This window comes from Argiope bruennichi, chromosome 8 (genome assembly GCF_947563725.1).
Source record: "Argiope bruennichi chromosome 8, qqArgBrue1.1, whole genome shotgun sequence".
Lineage (NCBI taxonomy): Eukaryota > Metazoa > Arthropoda > Arachnida > Araneae > Araneidae > Argiope > Argiope bruennichi.
In genome coordinates, this window is record NC_079158.1 from 120,134,335 (window position 1) to 120,156,167 (window position 21,833).

A 21,833-nucleotide genomic window follows, 5' to 3' on the forward strand; every position below is an offset into this window, starting at 1 on the left:
AACAAAAACTAGAAAGAATGACAAATACTGGAGCGAAAGGGGATGATTAGATTGATTGTTAAAATTTAGATTGCCGATTTTTACATTAACTGTAACCATCTAAATTAACGCACCAAATTCGAAATCCCATCAACGAATATTTTGCCCATAGAAATACTTATCTGATAATTCCTGTGTGAGTGAATTATTTTTAATTTGAAAAGTTAAAGTGATTTAAATCTATGTCAACAATTTGTGACGAATAATTTCGAAATTCTGTTTTAGATTTGTGGAGATTGTAATGTATTTAGCTTTGGCTTTTGTACTGTCAGTTGCTTAACGGCAATTGATTATCAATACCAACATTGGATTATAAAAGTATCTAAGCAAATACAGCTATTTTGAATTGAATGAATCGGGTAAGGGATTCTATTGTTTTGTTTCATTATATCTCATTCAATTTTAAATTTCTTTTTTAAAATGTATACTTCTCTTCATTAAAAGTGAATCTTGACTCTTAAGGGTTTCGATTAGTATTTGAAAGACAAAAATATAGCTTTTATTGTTGGTGTGGAGGTGGAGGATCATTATAGGAAAAATAATTGACTTAATTCATTAACTGGTTTTCTTTTTTTGTCTGTTTCTCAGTTATTCATTATTGTTTGTAATTATTCAGTTTCAAGCTATGTTTAAATTACATTAAGGCAGCATCAAATTTTTGCGCCAAAAACAATGATGTAAACAAAAATACAATTATGTTTATTTTATCTTTTTAAGTCATAAGAAAATATGGTAGGTTATCTGTATGCAGATTACCTACTCATATCTCTCTTATTAGTAAATTAACCTTCAAATATGTCATGAAACAACAGAACAAGGAAAAAATACTGTAAACGAACTGATTAGACCCAAGAGATTATACCACAAAGGGAATAAAATCCTGATAATTTGCAAGTACTATATTTGTATTGCCTAAAAGGAAAAGGTTGAATTTTTTTGTGTAATAAGAGATATTAAATAGAACTATTTTAATTATCAAATATCTTAAAATATTTCACATATTGTTATTTATTTAATTCATATTAAATATTTCTCTATAATGTTTTATCAAAATTAAGGAAAAGTGGAAATATGTAATTTTTGTAATAACTGAATTAAAACTGTATTATTATATTACACCAATTACTTTAAAAAAATTGTTACAACTTTAACAGCATGAAATTATTTAAGAAAATTTAATTAATTAAAATTACATCATGGTTTTATTGTTGTGTATTTATATTACTTCTACTCAAGTATATTCAATAAGATTTAAGATTACATCATATTTTTTTGTTTCCAAGCTTGTAAAAGTCTGCTAACCTTCAACTCTTGCCAAAAGCTTTTGCTTTCTATACATTTAGTGAGTTATTCTTCATGTGATAGGTATTTGTATTAGCAGAAATTAATCTTTAAATATAGTAAACTATATTTTTATGCAAATTTGTTTTTATTCATTATACATTGGGTTTTTTTTATGTGTAATGAGGGAATAAAGATGAGTTCAAATATGTCATTTGTACTTTTCTGACATTCTGCTGCTGCTATAGTCCTATAATTTAAAAAAAAAAAATTCGAATTTGGGAATCATATAATAATCTTAAACCCAGCTGTTTGTCAAATTAATAACAGAATAAGTAATTTTCTAAGAAAATGCTGGCATTTTTCAGGGATTTTTAAAATATTTTTTTGGTTTCTATTTTGGGATCTTTAAAAGAAATTTTTTAACCATATCTGATGTTTCTCTTAAACTTTTATGGCTTAACTTATCATCTCCGAGGATATTATGAATGAAAAGATCTACAAGGAGTGTTCAAATGAAAAGGTACAAAATGTCATTATAATGTAACCATTAACATATTTGCCTATGCTGCTATAGGAGAACATAGCAAGACATCTAGGGATACGATTGGAGTCTCCGGCAGAAGAGGCAGAGACTCTTATAAAAAGTGTTGTCTAATTGACGTGGCAGTGCATGTGAAGACAGGATTCCTTGAGCACAGAAAGAACCATTAACTCTGATGTGTACTGTGAGACACTCTGAAGACTATGCACGTCCACAAGAACAAAAGACCAGGGCTTCTCACATAAGGTTAATTCTGCTCCATGATAACGTGCGTCCACACATCTCCAGAGTCACATACTCGGAACTGGCCAAGTTCAAGTGGGGCAACTCGACCATCCACCCTACAGCCCTAACATGTTGCCCTGTGATTTTCATGTGAACTTCAATTCGGAAGGCGAACTCAAGAACGCTGTGAAAGACTTGATCTCGTCACAGCCACAGGAATTCTGGGAACATGGAATCCTTCAACTTGTTAATTAATGCAATCATTGTTCTCAGGCCTATAGTGTATACTTTGAATAGTCTTCATTTATGCGTTTCATATCTTTTCATTTGAACACACCCTGTAAAATTATGGTAAAAAAACTGTTTTTCCCAAATTTCATCAAAACTATAGTTAATTTCTGATAATTATTCAATGAATTCCTTGCTCTACATTATTTTTTTTGTTGTTGTTGTTGATTTTGTAATTTTTGATTCATAGAAACTGTCTTTATTCAAACTTCTTTTTATTCAAAACCATTTACTCTTTTTCATTAATTTATTTTTCTTTTATTCATTCTTAGCGTACCTTATATCTTAATCTTTCTGTGTTGTAAAGTAATAGTTTATAAAATCATTATCTTGTAACACAGGTAATAGCATAGTGGTTCTATAATGGCAAAAAATTCTGTAATTATTATATTTCTGATATTTTACATTATACCATTAGGAAATGGACAAACACATGAATCGCTCATGATTGGCAATAAATTTTATTTATCAAATTTTGTAAATGTTTTCAAAATATAAAATTAATATTTAGTTTTTGTGACTTTATTTTTAAAGCAGCTGTAAATCAAAACTATCAGAAAATTCTTCTGTGGGATATATATGATTTTTTTTTTTTTTTTTTTGTGATTTTTAGAATTAGATAATTGTCAAAATAATATGAGCTATATAGAACCATTATTGCAATCTGATTTATATATTTATCATTTTATTTAATATTGATTACATTTTTTCAATAATTTTAGTAAATAAAATCACTGGACTCCCCCAACTTCTATGCTACAAAAAAGTAGAACATTGATTGTATATAATATAAATGATTATTATATTGTTAGCTGTTTAAAAAAATACCTTTCTGTAAATTTTATTTATTATTATTATTATTTTCTTTCTTTCAGAACATGGCGTCTCAGAATGTACCTAAAATGTCACTGGTTGCACAATATGATGACTTATGTCGATATACTAAAACTCTGATGACTGTAGATGATGTTGAAAGTTTGTATTTTTTTATTGTCTTTATTGCTGTTGTTATTATTAATTAGTGTTTTTTTTTTTTTTGTATGAAATGAAATACATAAATATAATATTGTTTTCCTTTTTCTACCATTGTCTTTTAATTGATAATGCAATATTTGCTTATAAATGTTGTATTTATTACCTTTATTTTAGATTCAGGTAATTTTTTTATATAAAAGAATACCAATCTACTGCTTTGAAAAAAAAATTCTAATAACTCTAAAAGTTGGTGGTAATCTAGTATGGAAACAAGATATTCTAGTACCTTTTAGAGGTGAAGGAAGAACGTTTATATTTCATTTGGCACAATTAGAAACGGGTGGAATTCTCATTTCACTTTGTACTTTGGTCGATGCTTGATGCTCACAATTTGTGTGAAGTGGGAAAACTTTGCATTCTCAAGTGTGTACTATAGTTCAGAATGCATGGAACTTTTTGAAGAGGAAAAAAACTACAAATTCACTAAAAAAGCTATTAAGAGGACCTCAAAAGAAAATTTCAGCTTTGATGGCTAAAAAGATAAAATAGGAAGTGAAATTGCTTAATGTCAGTGAAACCAGTATCTTATTGACTTCCTGAAAACGGGGGGGGGGGGACCATCGTTTGAACCTGCAATATTGATGATTTTGACAATTGTGTCATAAGACAAACTATTACATAAAAGAGAAATGTATTCCTTCTATTGAAAAATTGCTCAAAGTATTGTAGGAAAAAATTAATTTTGAATGGGTAAAGAGTGTTGCTGATGCAAATTCTACAATCAATGAATTTTCAATGGAAAAAATGTATCAGCTTTTGACAGATTTTGTTTGAAATGCAAGGTATTGTGTTTTGTGGATGTAGATATTTGAAAGTAATGAAAAAACTCAGAAAGGAGCAACATTGTTTAGCTTACATCAACAAAACTTGGTTAGACAAAAAAATTTATATACGGTAAATGTTGACAAAATGATTTCGCTGGAGGTATTTGCACAAATACCAGTTCTAAAAACTGTCTCAATGTTGTATATGCAGGTTCAGATGATGGATATATGAATGGTGATCTATTTTAAAAGTGGATTGTTGATAAATTCTTGCTTAATTTGCAGCTCATACTGTGATCTGCAAGGACAATGCTCCTTACCACTCTGTACAAATGGATTATGTTTCAACAAAATATTCAACCAAAGAAATGATGGTTGAAAACAAACAAAATCTGACATGAGTCAGCCATGCAAAAAACAGTTATTTGAAATAATTTCAAACCATCTGCCCGAATCCCCAATATAAAGGACGGACTGAATTTTAATAGAATCAGAGCATGAAATTGTAAGATCATGATCATGTCCTTATCTTTGCAATTTGAATCCCATTGTGCACATATGGTCATCAGTAAAACGTTGTATTTGAGAAAAAAAACGTAACTGGCGACTTATGTTTGAACAATCTTCAGCTATTACTTAAAAATGTTTTTTTATAAATAACACTGAAAGAAGAAACCAGTGTGAACACATTAAACATGTAGAAAATAGCTATTGGAAGAAAGATGGTCTAATGGAAGAAATTGTGGACAAATTAGTCATCAATGTATCACATAGTTATTCAAATTTTTAAATAAGTGAAGATTTTTCAAGTTATTTGGACATTGATATAGTGTAGAGAATAGTTACTCCAAAAATTCTGATAATTATTTCATAAGAATATGAAACGAATAAATATTTTTGCTTATTTATTTATTGATTTATTTATATTTTAATATTTGTTGAACATATTTTTTAATTTATTTTTTAATTGTATTAATTAAATTGTATTAATTTCTTTTGGGGGGGGCATGTATTTATTATTGGAAACTATAATTTTCATCTAATTCAAAACTTAGAAATTCTATTGTTAAAACGTAAGTTTTCTCTCTTAAAATCACATCAATCTTCAAGAAAATATGGAACTATTTTGTTGATATCCAATGATTTTTATTTCCTTGGCAGCAGTCTCGGGTCTCTTTTTTAAAAAATCAATACAAAAGCAGTAGAAGGAATGTCATTAAAGGCTATATGATGCATGAAATTATTTCCAAACTTAAATAACAAGGATTTTTTTTTTAAGTTTATCTTCAATTTAATTATAAAATTTTATTTAGCTTTTATATAAAAACATGTACATTAACATAGACGAAATGAATTTCTTGCCGAATGAGACATATTTAGTTTGTCAAATGTTGTCTATTTTAATGCCCACTTTCCTCCTTTCTTTGATTTGTATACTTATGACAACATTGTTCAAGATTTTTCTCGTGGTGTTAGGCAGTAACATATCTAATATATCTTAGAAATTGTGAAGCATATTTCATTCTTTCATATACAAAATCATTTCTGGATTCAAAGAAGTCATGAAGGATTTATTATTTTGCTTATATAACAAATTATTTCAACTTATTGTGAATCTTAAGCTGTTTTATGAATTAGCTTTGAAATTGAGTTTATATTTTGTTTCACAGATTAGACCAGTTGTTTGCCTGTCTATTAATTTAATCATGACAACTATTTTTAATGATTAATATCTTACTTAACAAAAGAAAGTATTATTTTAAATTACATTTGCAGCTTGTAACATAAAGGATTTTGATTGAATAGTTGTGCTTGCAAATTGCAAAATTAATGGGCCAAATTTGACTATTTATTAAGGCTGAAGGACTAATGGTGTTTTTCCCCCCATTTTCCCCAATTTTTTAAAATTTATTGATATATGAATCGTAATTATTAATTTAAAACAAGTAAAGGAAATCTAAAAAATTTGTTGAAAGATATGGAAACAATATATTTAGATAATCATATTTTTATTGCAAAATTATGAATTTAACGAAGGAAAATTTATATGCTTTCTTGATTCTTTTTGTTTTACATAAGTCTTGGTATTAGAGTAAACAATGTGGAACTCTTAAGATATTAATCCAATTTAATGATAATTATAAAGAATGAGTTTGTATGTTCATATTGACTTGCTATAAGGCAAATGTTGTCTTAGAGTCATCAAATTTGGCAAATATATATTTTGGAGAGTGGTGCAATGTGGTGGATTTTCTTAGAAACTTTAAATAATTGAAAGGCAAACATGAGTTTGGCTTTTTTTTTTCCATATAAAATCTGCAAAATATTATTTCATAATGCCAATTATTACACCATTTTAAAATTTATTAAAATGTCTCTTTAATGATACTAACTTAGTTATGCAAATTTTTCCTAAATTGTGGCTATTTTTTTTGGAGGAAAAAAAAAGTTTAATTTTGTTTGATATGTTTTTTAAGTTTGTGTGTTTTTGCTAACATTTTGTAACCAATTCTTAGTTAGAATCTGTTAAAATTTGCTATTTTTATTAAAACTTTGCTCACTTGACTTCATAGTTAAAGTTGGCAAAGCTTTATATGAGCTTAAAAGTAATGCCAAGTTGAAACTTTTTCTCATCTTATCTTTTTCTTTATTGAGCAGGATAATCATTTATCTATCTTCTTTTTCAGAATTTAAAATTTTTGTTGAAAACCAGCGAAATTTAAACCAACGGAGGAAGAATTATGAAGCTGAAATTCAAGAATTAAAGAACAAAATTAATTCTCTTGAAGTGGAAAAGAATAAATATGAGTTGCAAATAAAACACATGAAGTAAGTTCTAACTGCAATCATCGTTTTATTTTTTTATCTCAAGAAATAGAATGCTTAAGCATTTAGTGACTTTGCATTTTATAAATTGATTTTGATTTTCCTTATTCTATGTAAATTAATTTATGAATAAGAAATGACTTTTTACAAATGATAATTAACAATTTTATTGCACAATTTATTAAACATAACAAAGCTAACATTTTCTGTGATATCAGAGAAAGGTGATTCTTAGGTTTCATCCTTAACACTGTGTCACAAAAACAACTGCAGTGAAGTTTTTTTAATCTTAGGAAGTGATATCATAACTTATTGTCCTAGATCAGCAAGCATTGTAAGTTAAAGCTAATATAAAAAAAAAAAATTAATAAGATTTGCTTAAGTAGAACTATGTTTTGCAATGAAATAGAGTTGTGCTTGACAACAATTCACTTTATAACATTTTATAACAAATGTGCTTGTGCATTTTTAAATATTTTAAACTATTACTTATTTATTTAACCTACTAATCCCAATATTTTGTGCAACATGAAAAATACTAACTAGGTTCAATTACAGTTTCTTATATTAAATTGTTTAATGTTTATAATATAATATAATTTTATGTATCCAATGAAGCAACCATTAAAATTTCACTCAAATCTTGTGAATTCTATTTGTTTGGTCTCTGTATAATTTTTTAAAAATAAAATGGAATGTAATACTAGTGGAGCTTTCTTTTGGAATGTTCAATTATAGCTATTATAGTTTTGGGTTTTAGCAAAATTTTGTTTTGGCATTCTTAGTAAATAAATTTAATATCATGTTCTTTTTTGCTTATTACCCTAGTATTCTTATGCAAATGTTTTGATCTAATGATTTGCATTAAATTCATTACTTTTTTACATCTTTAGAGATCTGGTTGCACGAGAAATAGAAAAACGGAGAAGACTTGAAGATAAGAAGAGCTCCATGGTATAAAATTTTAATCAAATACATTAGATACTTCTCATTTGATTTACAATACTAATTCTAAATTGGTAGATCCCAATCTTTTTTAGATCTCTACACCCATGTCAAATTAAAAAATTTTTGCAAAATATTTAATAGTTTTTGTATGGTTTACTCACAATATATAATTGAGGTTTTATGAAAATTTATTACATTTTAAATAATCTGTAATATGGATTAATTTATTTATTTCTATATATTTTATCAAATCATGGAATTAAACAGGACTCAGCAATTCTTTATGATAGCTACTACCAAACACCTAACTTTGCACAACCAAGCAACAAATGGTATTAATAAAACTTTCTGTTTTTGCATTTTGGAGTAGATATTCATTTTTTGCTAACTTAAAACTTAATTAATTCCATGCTACTATATTTTAGTTTAATGACAACTCAATTTTATTATTTTTTTTTATCAGAAGAAATTGTAGATGGAGAATTATTGATATGGTCATGCTGAAAGTACATTTCTTAATGCAAGTCAAAAATGTTTTAAAAAATTGTTTTTTAAGAAATGTGGAATTTACATAATATCACTTGACATCTTAAGAGAAAGTCAAAACTCCTTAGAGACTATAGTAGAATCCCTGTTATAAGGATTATAAATCTTTTAAAGCATAAATTTTTTTTTTATCCTGGTCCAAAACTATTAAAGCAGAACAGTCAAAAAAATTATTGAAATTGAAATGTTATCAATCTATATGACGTTAAATTTAGAAAGATCTCAGAGAGTCGACTTCATTAGGTATAAATTATACTATTATAAAACAAATTGTACTATACTATATGATATTGTGTGTACGTTAATTTAATTGCATCATTGTGGAACATTTAATTAAAATACATGAAAATATGTTTTTAAACATATAGCACAAAATTCAAACAGTTAAAATCCTTACATATATATTAGTAGATGTTTGCATATAGCAAATGTATAGCATTAAGATTAAATTGGTTTCTTTTTATCTAAAATATTCTTTGTAACAAAGCAGTTAAGGAATACATTTACCAACTTCAAAAATAGGGGGGGGGGAATGAAAAGAAAAAAGATTTTTCTGGGAACCAAAATCCTGCTATAAATAATTTAATAACATAACAATATTTTAGTTTGATATCAATCCTGCTCTCAAAATAAAAATGTAAACATCTTTCTTTTGTAAATCTAAAATGGAATTTACATGATTTTCACTCCCTTGGCATATTTTGAGATGTCCAGGATGTATTTCAGATTATCAGTTTTGAAATTTAAAAGAAAAATTCTTTCATATTTTTATTGCATTCCAACTTTCAATTATGTGTTAATTTTTTAAAAGTTGGGTTTTCTTTTTGGGATATTTTTGGTTATCATTGGTCTCATTTTTGCCATTTCTTCAACTTGTTAAGTTAATTCAGGTTTATCATACCACCGGGGGAACATGGAAAACACAGGAAATTTGAAGATCTTCTAAAAATACCAGGAAAATGCAGGAGAATTTTAAAATTTTTACAAAACCATGGAATTTTAAGGGTTTTTTTTCCCCCCCAATCTAACAAATGTCTATCTGTAAAGATTGCAAGAATAAAAGATTGTAGTAATGGCTTCCTTAATGAGAAATAATATATACCCCTTCCAACCCTTTAAATGTGTAAATTTTGTCTTGCTAAATTGTAAATGATAAATAAGATTTTTTTTTTTTTTTTTAATGTAAAAATGAACTTTCTTTTAATATGGTTGTTGCTCCTTTTCTTTGCTTTTTCCACTCCTTAAGACCCTATTTCATAGTAAATTGCACATGAGTACTATTCACGCATTTCCTCGAATCTTAATATACATACAGGAAAAAAATTGAGTGGCAACCCTGTTAATCGCAACTAGAGAAAATTATATCAACAATGTAATTTTTTTATAAAGCACTAGCTAGAAATGCAAAGTTTTGAGATATAGACAATTTACTGTTGCACTAGAAATGCTGTTTTCCATCACAAAGTTCATTGTCATTTTTAAAATGAGTTTAATTTTAAAAGAAAAAGTATATTATTGGGCTCTCATTGAAGTTAATTAGTTAACAATGGATGTTAGAAACTGAAAGGTGTATTTAATGACTAACTAATTTATTCTTTACAGTAAATCTGATTATGAAATTTTAAATTCAAATTTTGATGTTCCCTTAAAGATTTCATTTTTGTGTTTTATATTTAATAACCAAATTCAGTAGATTTAATGATATATTGAACAATTTTTTTCTTGCTATATTGTTAAAATGATAATAAGATGTTTTGAATTATTAGCTTATAATGGTGTGTTTTATCTTTTTAAAAGGAAAGGCAAATAGCCCTTATCAAGGAGGTTCTAATGGCAGATGGAAATGCAATTGATAATCAAACAAAAGAAAAACTTTTCTTCCTAAGTACCACAACTTATAAAGCACAAGAGGATGATTCACAAAATAGGTAAATATTTTTATTATAAAAAAAATAATTGCAGTTTTTCTTTGTTATTTTATATATTATTTATCTGTTTTTCATAATTTTTCAGACTCACCACCATTGAAGAATCTATTGGATCTCTTCTATCACCTTCTGATATAGATGACACTGATGAAGATTTAAATCCAAATGTTTCACGTCGACGAAAGCGGCGCTCTAAAGGAGGAAGGCGTAGCTCTGGCGATCGTACACAAAAGAAGAAAAAATCTGGAGTTTGTATATTGCTTATAAAATTTTTATTTTCATTCTTTCCAGTGTGTATGCATCTGCAAAATTTTTATATATAAACTGATTTATTAGTTTTCAGTAATAAATTTATTTCTCTTCTTATAGGAAAATGTAGCTTTTCAATTTGATGAAACTGAGGAAGATGTTAGAATGGAAATCGATAAAATGCCAGAAAAAAAAGCTACTGAATTCCGTAGTAGCAGCGAACCAAATTCAACAACACCTGTAGAATCAATACGACAAGTTCATCGATCAGGTATGGGCTAATTTATTTGTAACAAGCTTTATTTTATAATCCCTTTATATTTTTTTGAATGCTTGGGAACATTTTTGATTTTTTTATCATTAAATTATTTATTTTCAATTTCATGGAAATAAACACAAAACTGTCTAACAGAAACATTACTAATAATTCAATGCATATTTCTTTGTGGGATAAAACATGCAAATTACACAATATAGGAACCACTATTTTTAGTAAAGTGGATTGTATGGATTCTGTCATGAGGGAAAATTATAGAAGTACATGCATGTACATTGTGATATTTACTTCTTGAAGTAAAGTATTCTAAGTGTTTTAAATTTAAAATTAAAGATGCAACAGTGCAGAGAAAAATATGAAAGGAATTAATGTTTGTGTATTAGTGTGTGTGAGTAATAAATGCGTTGTAACATTGCTATTGAAATATCCAATCGTTTTCTTTAGTGCAGTTTGTTATATGTTGTGCCAAATAAACATAAAACGTATGTGTATATAATTACATTAGCATGTAATAACTACAACTGGGACATTAAATAAGGAGGAAATAAAAACTTAATAATCTATCTCTAGTTGATAACTATCTGCTTTACACTCAAACTGAAAAAAGTCCAACTCTTCTGTGTAGTATTTGATATAATATTTATGAATAATAATAATAATTTTTAAAAAAACTATTTTCTTTTGAATTTACTTTTCATTTTAGATTCTGGACAAACAAAAAGTTGCACATATGATCTTCGAATCCATAATACAGGAACACTCCCATCTAGGTAATTCTGAATATTGAATTCATTTTTCACTTGTCGCTTAGTTAATGCAAGTTTCTGAATTAACTTTTTTTTTTTCCCCTCCGCCTTAGCACACCACATGGGCGATACAGCACTGGAGGGAAATTGAGTCGAACTCATGCATTCGTCTCTAAAACTGTTATAAGAACTGAAAAATGTTACCCTTGTGGAAATATGATCAAATTCTGCAAACAGGCTCTGAAATGTACAGATTGTCGAATAACTTGTCACCCAGAGTGCAAAGACCAGTGCCCCTTACCATGTATACCAGTTACTTTCACTCCTACAAAGGTGGCTACTGTAAGTAAAATATATGGAATGTTATTATAAATACTCATATCTAAATAATATTGTATAAGAATATATTTCATTAATTAGGTCCAGATTTGGTTTGTACTTTCTCATATATAAAGAAAAGGTTTTGCAACTCTGGAAGTGAGTGCATGTGTGTGTGTGTTTTAAAGAGTAATTTATGAGTACATTTAATGTGGATACTTTACTTTTTAAAACCTTTTTATAAATAGCAATTATTAAATTAAATAGCTAACTGCACAAAAAGCCAACTATTATAATAGTTAACTGGTTTGAGGATACATCCCATATTCTTGTATTATTTTCATTTTATCAATCAAAATGTAGGGGCAAATGATATTTCTTTAATTTTTTTCATAGAAATTTTAAAAACAAAGATGAATATTTAGATAACTGCTTAAAAAGAGGAATAAAATGTTATGGAATAAATGTCCAAATAAAATGTTAAAAATATGATTTTAATTATTTTAGGGTACTATTGCTGATTATACATCATCAACACCACCTATGATTCCTTCTCTCATTGTCCATTGTATCAATGAAATTGAATCTAGAGGTCTTAAAGAAATTGGTTTATATCGCATATCAGGTAGTGAAAGAGATGTAAAAGATTTGAAGGAGAAGCTTCTAAAAGGGCGAAGTGTCACAAATTTGGTTTGTATCAATTTTTCTTTTTCGTTTTAAATATAATGCTCTTTAATGAAAATAATTCATGCATTAAAAATCACATTAATTATTATATCGAGAATTTACTAGAAAAATCAATTAAAACATTAAGTAAAATTTAAGAGATTCCACTATAGTCCTCAGGATAATGCATCCAAATTTTTGATGTTATAAAGTTATAACCACAGTTATATCAAAGACAACATGAAAATTATTCTCTTTCCAAATAATTATAGTTCACTCTCTTGCTCAGATAAAACATATCTTTAAAAATAATAATTATAAAAGTTTATTTAAGTTAGCAGTTTTTGCGGAGCAGATTATTGAATCTGAAACTGTAGAATGTAGTGCAAGTACTTATTAGATATCAGTGCTGTAAATTCTCTGAAATTTTAAATTTAAGATATTAAATTATCAATTATTTAGAAATATAAAAATTTCAATTGATTTTTTTTCTCTCAATATTTTGCTAATAATTTTTTTTTTTTAATTTAGCTATCAAAAGTGGTGGGGAGAGTATTCAAGTACATTAATTTAAGCTCTATTTCATGTTCAGTGGTTCACCAAACCCAATTAAATAAAAAGATTTGAAATAATATTAATTATCATTATAGCAGAGTCCTGGCTGTTTGGTATTTAGGATATTTTTTTCTAAGTGTAATTCAGCCTCTTATTTTTCAATGCTGTATTTTATTTTTGCTGTATTACATTTTAATTTGAATTTATTCTACTTTTTTTTTTTTCTTTACTATTTCCTAATATTTTGTAGTGGCTTACATGCTAAAATACTCCACACTGTATGAATTTGTTTTATTTAAATGTTATTCGAAAGCATTTTCATTTTTTATTACTATTTAATTCATATGCAGAATAAAATGGATGTTCATGCCATCTGTGGAACAGTAAAAGAGTTTCTTCGTTCCCTCAAAGAACCTTTAATACCAAGGTCATCATGGCGTACATTTGTGGAAGCTGCTGGTGAGATTTTATATGACATTTTTAAATACTGTAAGCCTCAATTATTTTTAATTAAAATAAATACTGCAAACCCTCAATTATATAGATATTTGTATTTAAAACTTAAACTATTACTATATTGTTACTTTAAATTCTATTCAAATATATCTATTTTAAAATCTGTCAGAATCAAATTCAAGACTGCTTAACAAGACAAAATGATGTACCTTATAGCTTTCCACATGTCTGCTTGTCAATGGATATAGTTACTTTTAAGCAATTTTTCTTGAGAAAAATTATTTTTTTAATGGATATTTTTCTGCAATGTACTTATAGTTCAAAATTATTTATAATATGTCTAGAACAAAAAGAAGAAAGTCTCAGTTTAAATTTATTATTTGATGCTGTTTGCGAACTGCCACAACCCAACAAGGAGACTCTTGCTTTCCTTGTGTTACATCTACAAAGGTAAGATACATTCAAGTTTTAATTTTTTACTGATTGTAATTTGTAATTAGCAACATAAAATAATAACATGAAACTACAGAGGCATCTATTTTTAAAATAGTGTTTTAATTTTAGAATGTTATCTCGGAACGCCAGGTTCTAGGTCAAAAATTAATATTGTTTTTTTAATTAGATTCCCTTCTTCCTTTTAAAGAAAAATGCTTTTAATGTTCAGAAAGTATAAAGTACATTACTTTAATCCAACCACTTGAAGGAAATTATTTAGCTTTGGATCTTCCTTGAAGCAGCTACTGCAATTATTTAAAAGTGCTTTAAATAATGAAATTCAAAATTTCATAATTCAATTTCCACCATAGAAAAATAATTTCTTTTTTAAAAAAATTTAAGCATCAAGATTATTTTATTAAATAACTAACAGAAATAGTCAAAATTCAGTAACTGTCCATTTATTGATACAACAACCTAAAATGTAGTCCATTTTCATTAAAAGCTTTTTAAGTGTATCTATATTACCGTAATTAGGTATGTATATATTGATTTCATGTTAAATACAAGGGAAACATTAATAAAATTTACTTTTTCATAGAGTTGCAGACTCGCCTGATTGTCGAATGCCTCTTGAAAACCTTGCAAAAGTGTTTGGACCCACCATAGTTGGATATTCTTCAGCTGATCCATTAGATTCAAATCTGCTGGCAGAAACTAGGCAGCAGTGTCAGGTATGAGTTCAGAAATTTTCTCTCTTGTCAAGGCAACATAATATTGCATGAAAAAGGTGTGTTGCTGAATTTGATTTTTCTGAATTGAAAACTTATATAAAGTGTGTACAGATAAAAAGAAGACTATCGTTATATGTAAAGAAATTTTAATAACAATATTATAACTATAGTTCATGTAGAGTAGTACAACTATAAATAATTGACATCAAAACACTGATTTCAGCTTGTAGAAAAAGAGTAAATGACTTTAATGTAAAAATTCCTGGATTGCAGACAGGTCTAATTTCCCATGATGTCCTTTTCTCACTATGCAATAATCAAGCATTTGTGGATTACAAGGTACACAGTTCCTTTGCTTATCAACAATTCAAATCTTTTGATTCAATTACTCTTCTGTATGAGCTTCTGCACAGTCAAAATAGTGATATTGTCAGTCACAACATGCACTTGCCCATTTTGGTAAATCCTTAATGTTTACCTGCCTCACCTCAATATTGACTAAATGGAATATTGTTCATTGTGGAAGACATTGTTCTCTACATACCTCTTTTGCCCTGCAATACATTTTGAAAATCATACTTGCTTTCTGAATGAAGAATTTGATTAACTGCTCTTTTTGTTGGTCTGGAAAAGGCCATCATGTGAGAGACTGAGGAAGTAACTCTTTAGAAATCAGGATAGTGATGTGAAGCAATTAATCCTTTGCGATTAGGGTCATCACAGTTATAACATTTTCATATTGTTGTATAAGCCGATATCTCAAAAAATTTGAGTTTAAATTTTAATAAATAAATTGTGAAATTCCCAAAAATGGATTCCACTATTTATTTCTTGAATATAGATTTAATAACATTCTGGCTTTTACAATAATATGAAAATGCCACTACTGTGGTGGCACCATTTGCAAAGGGTTAACTACACATTGACTCACTGAGATTTGATACAATGCCACTATAGCTAAAGTTACCTTTTCATTTGGTCATAATTTATATTTTGTATTTACTCTTGAAATTATTTTTATTTTCTGATTATATGAACCACTGAAAGGCATATTAACTCTTAAAGTTATTTTTCCTTAGAAATAACTTTAAATTGAAGAATTCTATGCACTGCATATCATAATTTTTTCCATTTAGATAAAATTTTTATAAAAGCTGTACTATCCTTTTTATTATTTTGAAATCCAAAAACTTCCTTACCCTGATTTCAGCAATTATCTCAGTTGATTTAAATTTTACTATTTTGATGTAAATAAATATATTCGTGCAATTCTTTACATATTTTATTCTGTAGCATCCTGAGACATTTTGGTATCCTCGTATGGGTGCTACGAGATATATAATTTTCATGTTATTCTATTTTATAGGCTTGATATTTTTGAAAAAACTTATTATCTAAATTGATTTAAAGTCCATTTAATGCAAACGCCATATATATGTTCAGCTACAGAACATAATCTGATTGAATTATTTTCTAACAATTAAAAAAAAAACATAGCAGTTTAAAATTAAATAAGGTTTTACTGTAACTATACAATAAAAACAGAAGACCAATAAGAAACAGAATGAATATCGACTCATGAATGTTGAAATTTAGAGAATTTTGATTCCATATTTGTTAACTGCCAGAATTTCAGTAGTTGATTCTACAGAGGAGAGCTGAGTCCAGTTTAATTTTGCAGTTTCAGAGAATGTATAGTGATCAATAGGTTTATAGATGCCACGAGTTTTTATATTTGTTAATTTCTATTCAATAAATATTTCTATATCTTATTTATTCTTATATATGCTATACTAAAAATTTTATTTTTCTGCAAAATATATTTGAAATTTTACATAGAGCACCTTGGGGGGAAAATGTGGATTTTTCAAGCATTGAAAGCTATTTTTCTAAGGGCATTCGATTTCTTTCAGAAATCTGATTTTGATCTCTCACCTTTGTGTGATTTATTTCAGTTGCTTATATAATTTCTATAATCAAAATGAGTTTATTATTTATTGATGAATGTTTTGTAAATTAAGTTTTTCCTCTCTGTAGGTAATGCATAGGTTACTTATGTTGCCTGCAGATTCTTGGGAAAGCCTTTTAAATGTGGAACTGCCAGAAGTTTTCAGACAAGAAATTAAGACACCTGATGTGACACCAGGTAAAAGAACTATTTATCTCTGCTTTTCAATCAACCTTGTCACCAACTAAGAAAAAAATTAACAGCTATACTTGCTTATAAATGTGCAATCATCTATTTATAAACATATGTCTCTTCATGGTATAAAATACTTTTAAAATGATTATTAATCAAATTTTCAAATTACTAATTTAAAAATGACAAGTAAAATTTTTAAAAAAAATCAATATACTTACGTAACTTAAAGACTGATTTATAATTATAAAATAAAACAAGCAATAATCTTCTATAATTCCTTTTTGATTTTGATTCAAACAATCTATTTTAAACCATATTTAATTTGTGTTAAAATGTGAATGGCTAATTAACTTTAAAAGGTTAACATAAAATTAGAAATATATGATATTGGACAGGTTTCTTCCTTCGTTATAAATTTTCTCTTTCTAAATGAGAATGAATAAACATTGTGACTAAAATTTTATGAAGTTGATCAGTGTCCTATTTAAATTAATCAGTTTCAAACTATCAGTAATTTCTTAGACACGTTTATTTGTAGCAAGTTAATATCTGCACTGTTTAAATTTTTAAAAAAATCAATTTTAAATACTTATAACTATTTATTTACATTACTTAAAACATTGTTGTTTTTTCCATCCCCCCCCCCCCCCATTTACTTTTTTTTATGTCAGCAGCTAAAAAACAATTATCTTTCTTTCTCTGTGTACTTTTATAACCTGCCATGAGTGTAGCAGCCCTTCAAATTCTATTTTCCTCTTTCCATCATTGCAACATTAACTACAGAAATTCTTTCTTGCCATGGCTTCTAATGCCATGACCCAAAGTACCATTGTATTCTTTTTTGTGTTTATGTGCCTGATTGAAGAAATACAACATAAATGTTGCTTCTTTTTCTCTTCAGCAGCAAATGGGATTTAGTAGTCTTGAATGTTTTTACAAACTCATTAGGATTATTTAAAAGATTGCGAAAATTATCTGAAACATTGCATGGTTAGAATAATTAGATTAACATTAATGTATTTGAGAGGGAGTATGTCACAAAATAAAAGGAAAGTCAAAGTAAGTAATATTTTTATCATTAACAGTGACAAAAAGATATGAACTGTGAATTTGATCAAACATTGAAATTGATGTGAATTAATAACAGTAGGAAATATTGCTGTAAATTGTTCTTAAAGCTAATATTGAAAATGTGTTACAATTAAAGAAAAATATTTCAGTTTTGAATAAATTAGTATCATTAAAATATAACTGCTTGCTCATAAAAGCGATATATAAATTATTTTTGTGCAATAATTAGAGAAGTTGTTATCACCAAATTGAACAAAGTGCTAAAAGTAATATTACTTTAATTTTTGTTTTTATTAAATGCCTTGAAAATAGCACAATTTGCCTGCTAACAGGCCCCAAAATGGCCTGTACAAATTTTATATTGCTTGTAATCACTGTTTAAGATGGATTTTTGAGACAGATAAATGCCATTTCTGCTTAATATTACAAATTCAGCAATGTTTTCTTTTAATTTGTGATGCTGAAATAATTCTGTATGAGTCATTTTAATGAATGCAGTGGAAACTTGCTTAATAAACATTCCCAAATTGTACTTGTAATTCAAAACACTCATTAAGTAAAACAATTTTCTCCCATGGGAATCTGTGTAAAATAGGACAATTTGTTTATTCCAAACAAATGTATAATAATGTAATTTATTATTTATTGCTACTTGTTTTTATAAGAAAATTGCCTGAAGATATTTATCTTTGGGTATGCTTCAAAATTTGGCGAAAATGAGATGGAGCATTATTGTTAAATGAATTTGTAACACACATAGCTACTGCCTTTTTAAAGTGGTGCTTTTTAACTTAGGATGCAATGATTCCCCGTGTTTTCAACGTCTACCTTATTTCATTACAAAGTTGTTGCATCTATTTTCCTTCCTCTCCTGACCAAATCTTCTCTACAGCTTTTTGCTGTGATACATAATGTTACAAGGTTTTCAGTAGTTCTGGCTAGGTTCCCTCGTTTTCCACCAGCTCATCAATGTCATTACTAACTACTTCTAGTCCCATAATCTTAGTCTGAGACAAAATCTCTACTACAAAATCTACAGATAGTTACTGAAACCAATCAGTAGTAATACTGTTTGACCAAAACTTCTTCCATGTAGATACAAGAATGCTTTTCAAACAAGTACTCAACATAAATTAAAACAAGCCAATCTGGCATATGACATACAGTGTTTTCTTGTTTTTCATTTTGCTGAACATTGTTCGTTAAGCAAGTTGTTTCTTATATTTTGTTTTGCTTTGATTGAGGTTTGATTGTATACATTAGAAGTGTTTTTACTAGCTATTATAAAAACATTATAAATTATATATACTGTTACAGCACCTGTAGTATCAAGACTAGGACCCATTTATTCATCTGGCCAAAAACCAAGAAGTGCTCAGGTTGGCAGAATTCCACTGACACCCAGGTAGCTATAACTGTTTGTCTATTTCTCTTGCATGCACTTTTATTTAACTTGACTTTTTTTTATGTTTGTAAAAATGGAATATTGCAATCAGATTTTCCCTTACTTCCTTGATTGTTTCTCAGTACTAGAGTCTTGAAATTTTGTACCCTTATGACCTCAATAGCAATATACTATTTTAATATTTTCAGAAAATTATTAATTAATATAATTATATTGTAACTCTACACAAATAGTTTCATTGAGTGATGAGGGAATAAAAATTGAGTTAGAAATTAAATCATAAAAAATAGAAAATAATTCATATTAAAAAGCTAATAAATAACTTCTAACTAATAATAAGAAGAAATTATTAATTTCTTCAGCTTATATGAGCAATCCTAATAGTAATAGTTATATTTTGCTAAGAGATTTTTAAAGCACAAGTCATGCATAAATGATTGTTTCTTAGTGGAATTTTTAAAGGTTATTTTATTACTTTCAGATTTGTAACAATAACTAAGCTCATATATCTTGTATGTTTTTTTTTAAATTCATTATTATTTAGTTTTTTATTAGAAGAGTTAGTTTTTATGATGAAGGAAAAAATTTACTTTAAAAAGTTAGTTTGAATTTAAATCAGTATTGTTCCATACGAACCATGGCATAAATGTCATGGTACAATATTTGTTCTGACAAATCAAAAAAAAATTTACATCGATTTTTTAATAGTGTTTTTGTCAATAGTATAACAAAAGAAATGCATGATTTGCTTCATCTCTTGTTTTAGAATTGTGAAGTTTGAAATTATTTACTGAAAATTTAATGGATCTTTTTTTTTTTTTTTTTTTTTTTTTTCAGGAATGCAAAAAACTCTAAAACTGGAAGGCGCTTTTTCTCACCTTTAAAATAGAAATTGTTCAAGAGTGATATATCAAACTACGGTTTGAAAAATTTAGTCATTTCATTTAACCTTTTACCTGTAATTTAACTTTTTGCCATTGTTAACTTTTTTATTGTAAATTTTCGGTTGTTTTCAGAGTATAAGAAATTTTATTTTGTAAATACTCTGGAATATTTGTTTTACTATGTTTTATTTATCAATATTTTTAAATTTTGGAGATTTAAAAATTAGTATTAGTAAAAAAAATTTAAAAAATTGTATACATATTAACATTCAAATATCATCCAACGGATTTTTCCTCTCAGTAGCCAATTTTTCACACATATTGCAACAATTGTTTTTTCTTACCACGTTGCAAAATAGGACTGACAATTTTTAGACATATTTGTAAAATCTCTCTGAATGTGATTTCTGTAATATGTGATTGCTTGTACTAACTCATTTTTAAAAGATTTTGCTCTGTACCTTACTCGAAATATTACAACAGAAGAGAAACTTGTAAATAATTATATTTTGAAAACTCAACCATAATTGCCATTTATATATATACATGGCAGAATCAATTTTTATTTGTAGTTTATTTTATATATTAAATGCAGTGTATATATTTGCCTCAAATTGATGCTTTATTTTCTTTTGTTAAGTGCATTTTAAACATGTAGAGGTAGGGGAAAAAATACTTGTTATTTAGTTTTAAATTATTCAATAAAAGTATTTTTAATCAAACCTGGTATCATCTTTCATGTTATAATTTTATAGCTTTATTATCATGAATAGAGTTAAGAGTATCATATACAGAGAAAGAAACCCAATATTGACGAAAGCACTGTCTATCGATGGGAGGGGGTTTAGGCGGTGACCAAACTAACAAAGGAAAAGGCTTTAAAGGTTTGATTGACAAGCCTAATAACACCCAACAGGAAAAGAATTCCTAGTTCCCAGGAGATATTGCTGTGTGGGAATGTGACGTTCAAAAGGGCAACCAATCCACTGAACTGCCCCCAATAAAACTTTCCCTTACTCTTTTAAGAGGTCTTTCGAAAACCGACACGGCCTTTGTACACCACAAGAGGGGTTTGGTGGGGTTAATGAACCACCCAAACTTGTTTAGAAAAGATACTCTTTGAGTTAGATATTTTAGATTTTCTATGGTTGCACAGAAAATCGTACTGAGAGCCGCATGAATGTTAGAATGACTCTTAGAACATAGAACTCATCACTGATTAATTATTGAAGTAATTCGATTTTGGGATATTTAATTGCTCTTCATAATTCTGTTAATTAATATTAGAGAATCCTGTAATTTAGAAGGAATAATTTAATATTTCTAGTCTTTCCTTTGACATTTCATTTTTAACAATAATTGCGTTTATTAATTTTTCAGTCCAGGAGGATCGGGCAAGATCTATGTGCCTATGAAATTGTAAGACCTCGAACTCATCCCCAAAGAATGGGTTCAATCCTTTCTCTCAAT

At 27.5% G+C, this 21,833-nt stretch overlaps 1 protein-coding gene across 2 annotated transcripts; it reads left to right on the plus strand.

Moving 5' to 3' along the window:
• The first annotated feature begins 112 nt into the window (after nt 1-112).
• Nucleotides 113-20,967, plus strand: LOC129981179 (rac GTPase-activating protein 1-like). Of its 2 annotated transcripts, XM_056091904.1 has the most exons (17): nt 113-175; nt 265-398; nt 3,253-3,352; nt 6,864-7,005; nt 7,896-7,956; nt 10,294-10,424; nt 10,510-10,672; nt 10,794-10,944; nt 11,654-11,720; nt 11,810-12,038; nt 12,522-12,704; nt 13,586-13,694; nt 14,036-14,141; nt 14,728-14,860; nt 16,898-17,006; nt 19,392-19,479; nt 20,317-20,967. In XM_056091904.1, the coding sequence occupies exons 2-17, from the start codon at nt 390-392 to the stop codon at nt 20,366-20,368; spliced, it is 1,833 nt and encodes a 610-aa protein (XP_055947879.1). In that variant the 5' UTR covers nt 113-175; nt 265-389; the 3' UTR covers nt 20,369-20,967. The 2 variants fall into 2 exon arrangements, with proteins under 2 accessions (XP_055947879.1, XP_055947878.1); XM_056091903.1 differs by having other exon boundaries at nt 123-398.
• Nucleotides 20,968-21,833: the final 866 nt, after the last annotated feature.

Coding starts and splice junctions, on each gene's coding strand:
- LOC129981179 (XM_056091904.1), top strand. Junction 10,673..10,793: donor AAAAGAAGAAAAAATCTGGA/GTTTGTATATTG, acceptor CTCTTCTTATAG/GAAAATGTAGCTTTTCAATT. Junction 14,861..16,897: donor AAACTAGGCAGCAGTGTCAG/GTATGAGTTCAG, acceptor TCCTCTCTGTAG/GTAATGCATAGGTTACTTAT.